Source organism: Lipotes vexillifer, unplaced genomic scaffold (genome assembly GCF_000442215.2).
Source record: "Lipotes vexillifer unplaced genomic scaffold, Lipotes_vexillifer_v1.1 scaffold397, whole genome shotgun sequence".
Classification (NCBI taxonomy): domain Eukaryota; kingdom Metazoa; phylum Chordata; class Mammalia; order Artiodactyla; family Lipotidae; genus Lipotes; species Lipotes vexillifer.
This window is the reverse complement of record NW_006772681.1, coordinates 1058126-1064125: the sequence shown is the minus strand read 5'-3', so window position 1 is coordinate 1064125 and position 6000 is coordinate 1058126. Positions and strand designations below refer to the sequence as shown.

The following is a 6000-nucleotide window of genomic DNA, read 5'->3' as shown; positions in this document are numbered from 1 at the left end:
TTTTTTGCGGTACTTGGGCCTCTCACCGTTGTGGCCTCTCCCGCCGCGGAGCACAGGCTCCGGATGCACAGGCTTGGCAGCCATGGCTCACGGGCCCAGCCGCTCCGCAGCATGTGGGATCTTCCCGGACTGGGGCACGAACCCACGTGGCAGGTGGATTCTTAACCACTGCACCACCAGCGAAGTCCCTGGCTACCTTATTTAAAATTGCCTTCCTCCCTCTGAATGCCCCATTTTTCTTTCTTTGCCTTATTTTTCTGTAGAGTTCTTATCTTCAGCTGGTAAATAACTAAAATATAGTGTATTATTTATTTCTCTTCCTCCCTGAGATTGTAAACTTGCGGGCAGAGAGTTTTTGTCCTTTGTGTTACCTGTTGACTCAGAGCCTAGAACGGTGTTGGACACACAATAGGAGCCCACATATTCGTGAGGCTAATTGGAAGATTTGGAGTGTAAAATTTGATTGGAGTGAGTCTAGTGACAACAGTAGGGGAGGAGGTGGGTACCAGGAGGATAGACAGCTCCCTTGAGAAGTTCTGCTTTAAGAGGATCAGGGATGTGGAGCAATAGCTAGAGAGTGACACACAGAAGATAGAGCAGCGTGTGTGTGAGCTGGTGCGGTGCTTCCGGAAGGAGAGAAGTTGATGAGGCATGGGGAAACGCAGGGGACAGACCCAGAAACTTGAGTCTTGGAGTAAGCAGGAGGGGGTGGGATGCCCATGTGCAAGTGAAGGGCTGGCCAAAAGAGGCACACAGCCCTCGTCTGTGTGGCTAGGAGGGTAGACAGAGCATGTGAGGACAGCCACAGGTGAGTTTTTCAAAGTGAGCATCTCGCTGCTACGTTTTGGCTGCATATTCTTCTGTAGCTCATAAAACTACTGCAGGTTCTTTTTCTGGTTTGTAATTATTTGTGTGAATGAATTATTTCCTTTGTACACTTCTTGGAGTGTAGAAGAATTGGTTTTGTTTATTTATTTTCATCTCAAAAATTAGTGTTTTCCTTGCCATTTTCTGCCACAGGCACTTACACATTTTAATGAATTAACCATTACAAAAAATAGCTAAGCAGTGACAAAGCTAAAGCAGCCTAACCACCCCAGCGGCTTACTCCCAGACCGCACCACCAATCTAGAAGAGTAAGTGTCACTGTCTGCTTCACCCTCAGCGGCTGAGAATGTCTCTTTCCTTTGTGTTCTCTTTGGCTCAGTCCTCCTCCACCAAGAACATCCTGTTGTTTCCCTGTCCCCGAGGAGCATAGAAGTACCTGATCTTTGACATCAGGCCTAATTTGGAATCCCTCAACAGTCCGTCTTCCAGTATTCACGTAGAGAAGGCATCTAAAAGTCAGGCAGACTGTTTGCCAGAGAAACTGTGTTGGAATTCTTAAATCCCGGTTAATGTATGACAATGCTGAGGTCTCTCACCTTGTCGACCTGTATTCATAGGAAGCACCGGATCTGTATCACTGTAACTCACTTTGAGTTTGTCCCATGGAACTACTGGAGTCTCTAGTGCTTTGTTTCAAAGCACCGATCTCTCTCGATCCTTTAAGGCCTTTTTAAAATGAGGTATACCTACTTAAAAATTTTAATCTCACCATACCCACACGTAATTAATTACATCACTTCTTTGAAATACAAACAGTCCTTTGTCTTTTCTTATTTCCTAATGTTGAGCCTTGTTCACCCCTTCTTTCCAAGGATACCCTTTCTTATACTTTGATTCTTCCACATAGTTTTTTCCCCAAACAATGAGTTGCAACCCATTAATTGGACCTGAAATCAGTCTGGTAGATAATGACCAACATTTTTTTTTTTTTTTATGGGTTAGAAGATAGAACACCCTGCACATACTAAGGAAAGTATTGTTTTATGAAACTTCTGTTTCTTTTATTTTTGTGTATGTATATAAAGTATTTCTCAGTGTGAGTCACATTCAAAAGCATTTGGAAGCTTCTTATCAGACCCTATATTTTGTTAAATAGAAGAAGAGGTTTAAGACTTACATAGTTTAAGAAGTAGAATCCTATAGGTCCATTTTATAGATGTGGTTTTGAGTCCTAGCTCCTCAGCAAAGAACCTGCTACTGAACCTGTCACTTTTGTTAAGTCTTAGTTTCCACACCCAAGAAATGAGTGCTTGCTTTTGTATTTCAGAGGGATATGCAAAGAATATTTAATGAAATGATATGAATGAAAGCACCTTTGAAATTCTCAGAGGCAGGGAAATATTATTTCACAAATGACCTTAAATATCTCTTTCTGTTTATTTGTAGAGCTTTTGTCGCTATAGATATTTATTTATTTATATTTATTCATTTTTTGGTAGAGGCATTTAGAAATCATTTACCAGATTCCCCTCTTTGTACAATTGCCTCACTTCAGGTAATTCAGAAACGTCCTGTCTTGTTGACAGGAGTGAGTACCTTTGGATTTCTCTGTCAGCCAGTCCATTGTTTGTCTACAGGTTCTGGCCTGTTCTTGGACTTGAATGTTAGGGGAGAAACTAACCTCCCCCAGAAATGTTTGCAATTATGCCTGTGTCATTGTATATTGTCTCTCTTTTTTTTGGTCTCATTTGTACTTAGACAAAGAGGCAGCTGAACGTCTTTCAAAAACAGTAGATGAAGCATGTCTGTTACTAGCCGAATATAATGGGCGCCTGGCGGCAGAACTGGAAGACCGACGCCAGCTGGCTCGGATGTTGGTGGAGTACACCCAGAACCAGAAAGATGTTTTGTCAGAAAAGGAGAAAAAACTAGAAGTGAGTACATTGCAAGGCAGACCCAAACTTCCCAAGTTTCCCTTCCTGCAACCCACATTAGGAGGTTTTTATTATGCCTTAAATAACACGCTTTTTTTCCTTTTAAAAAAATTCATGAGATGAGAACATCCATCAGAGTTTTTAATTAATTAATTTATTTATTTATTTATTTTTGGCTGCATTGCATCTTCGTTGCTGCGCGCAGGCTTTCTCTAGTTGGCGGCGAGCGGGGGCCTCTCTTCATTGTAGTGCGCGGACTTCTCATTGCGGTGGCTTCTCTTGTTGTGGAGCACAGGCTTTAGGCACGCGGGCTTCAGTAGTCGTGGCTCGCGGGCTCTAGAGTGCAGGCTCGGTAGTTGTGGTGTACGGGCTTAGCTGCTCCCTATCAGATATTGTAATTATCTGAACCTAGTTAAAAATCAAAGTCATGTTTTTATATGTCCAGGAAAGAACAAATGGGAATGCAGAAAACAAACAATGAAGCCTTAAATAACAGCATTTAGGGTACTACTGTTGCTTTAGTTTGAACTCATATTAAAAAAACACAACTGTAGGGCTTCCCCGGTGGTGCAGTGGTTAAGAATCCGCCTGCCAGTGCAGGGGACACGGGTTTGAGCCCTGGTCCGGAAAGATCCCACATGCCGCAGAGCAGCTAAGCTTGTGCTCCAAAACTACTGAGCCTGTACTCTAGAGCCCGCGAGCCACAACTACCGAAGCCTGTGCACCTAAGAGCAGGTGCTCCGCAACAAGGGAAGCCACTGCAATGAGAAGCCCACGCACCGCAACGAAGAGTAGCCCCCGCTCACCGCAACTAGAGAAAGCCCGTACTCAGCAACAAAGATCCAGTGCAGCCAAAAAAAACCCAAAATGTATATTGAGGTACAGGAAGAATAGGCATTCAGCAAAACCAAAGAATGTTTGTTTGGTAATATTTGGGAAATGCTTGAAATTTTCTTTCTTTCGGGTTATACTGAGATTTATTTCCAACTTGTATCCTTGCTAAGGCCAATAAGTAATGTGCCTCTAAGCTCTGTCTGCAGTCTGTTCTAAAATTCCACGTAAACATAATAATGTTTATGGAGCCCAGTTCTCGTACTGTTGAGAAGGAACTAATTTCTACTCTGAGCTGACATTGTCTGAGTGCCCTTGGAGAGAGCCTTCAGAACTAGTTTCTCTAGTTTGCGTTTGTCTGGCTTCTTAATTAAATACATGGTGGCTTATCCTCAGTCCTTTGAGATAACTGAACCGGCAGTGTGGACATTTGGGAACTTTTGCTTGCTTCCAGCTGCTAGGCTTCCTTTTCAGCAGTGTCTGCCCTTCTTTTTCTCAAAGAGACGTGGAGAAGAGTTGCAGCCAGTGGTTTGGGAAGGGAAGACAGTTTTGAGTTGGAGAATCAGTCACTTACTACAAGAAACAGAGTAGATTGGGGAGGGAGGGGATAGTCCCCCTCCCCCAGCCCTGTACTCAAAGAAACACATTCTCTGGCACAGAGGGAGGGAAAAGTGAGCTAGCCCTGTGGCTTACATGGTTGTGTTTGCCTTTCAACACAGTCACCTGACTTGTGCGGGGAAATGAAGGATGGGCACTCTTTACCATGTTGTTACCTGCAATGACTACAGGAGCTGTGATGTGTAGTAGTGGTGGAAATTTCATATTCCTAGCCAGCTTGAAAGTGGAAGATGGGAAACAGCTATAAAAATAGTATGGTTTAGATTTAGAAATCAACACTGACCAGAAATCCCAAAGGGAGTTTGACAGGCAGTACCAGACGGTCATTTATCTGAAATGCTCATCTTTCACTGAGGAAGCATTTTCAGCACTGTGCCCTGGGACTAATAAGAGAGTGTAATTAATGATTCTGGTTGTAAGTCACCATGCCATCTGTTGAACTGCCCCTTGGCAACACATTAAGGGCTTTCTCTGATCTGTCAGACGTTGATTATCATGAGCAGCTGCTGTTGGGTGGAACGTGGCACACTACCATAGAGGACAGAGTCTTTGAGAAGGAGATTGGGTTGGTAGCGTGAATTAACTCTTTGTACGTCTCCCTTCCTCATAGTTGCACTTTCCTCCCTTTATTTCTTGGGGGATCATTCTGGTAGAACCAGTGGTTTGCTAGATGCCACAAGAGGTCATTGAGGCAGAGAGATGGATCAGAGATTTGAGTGTGTTTTGTTGCTTTCCAGCCCAAATTTCTTTACTCATCTGGGCATTGGAATTCCATTGCTTTAAGAATCAGAACAGGTATGTCCCACCACTGGAAAGTACAGATTGTGAACTGCCAGTTCTTATTCCAAACCATGTCTCTCAGCCACATGAGCAAAACTATTCATCATTAAAGTGGAGCTAAATTTACTACATTTAAAAAAACAAACTATTAGGTATAACATAAGATGTTGAAAGATGGTTCTTTCTTTATCCATGTTTGCTAAAAATATGAACGGTTTGCTCCCTAGAATCTGAGATTTTTCTCTCATATCCCATAATAGACTGGTCTTAATTCCATTATATCCTTACGGTGATGATAAAACTTGCTAAGTATGTGCCACTTGAAAGATGCATTATTACTATGAATTCTTATAAATCTTCCAAAAGTCTCTTACTGATGAGGACAGTAAATAAAGTTACCTACCTTTTTAACATTTATTTTTTTTAATACTGCCAATACTTGTTTTAAAACTGCCACATCATGAAGTCTGCTTTTATTTTTTTCTTTTGTTTTGTTTTGTTTTTGCGGTACGCGGGCCTCTCACTGTTGTGGCCTCTCCCATTGCGGAGCACAGGCTCCGGACGCGCAGGCTCAGCGGCCATGGCTCACGGGCCCAGCCGCTCTGCGGCATGTGGGATCTTCCCGGACCAGGGCACAAACCCGTGTCCCCTGCATCGGCAGGCGGACTTTCAACCACTGCGCCATCAGGGAAGCCCTGCTTTTATTTTTTAATCTTTTCATTGCTGTCGGTGTAGAATATGGAATTCTTAGAACTCTAGAAATGTAATTATTTGCTTGAGAGTCTCTTTTCTTCCCAAAGTTCTAATTTGTTAACAGGTAAGGTTTTTCTTTATTCAAGTTTATATCTTCCTTACGTAATAATCATACCTTTTTATTTTTTCACTTGAGAATTTTATGTTAGATTTCTCAGTGGCTTCTAAAGTTTGGGATAGGGAATATAATGATTCAGAGCCTAGAATGATTCAGACCCTGGGATGTAGAAGACAGAGTTATGGCTCACAGAGAGAT

The 6000-nt window shown here is 42.7% G+C and overlaps 1 protein-coding gene across 1 annotated transcript in view; it reads left to right on the top strand.

Moving 5' to 3' along the window:
- The window catches only part of RPRD1B (regulation of nuclear pre-mRNA domain containing 1B), a 56341-nt gene that overhangs the window by 28559 nt on the left and 21782 nt on the right, over positions 1–6000 (top strand). Inside the window, exon 6 of the mRNA XM_007447717.1 lies at positions 2587–2762. Within this exon, the coding sequence (XP_007447779.1) occupies positions 2587–2762 (176 nt within the window). The remainder of the gene's footprint in view (positions 1–2586; positions 2763–6000) is intronic.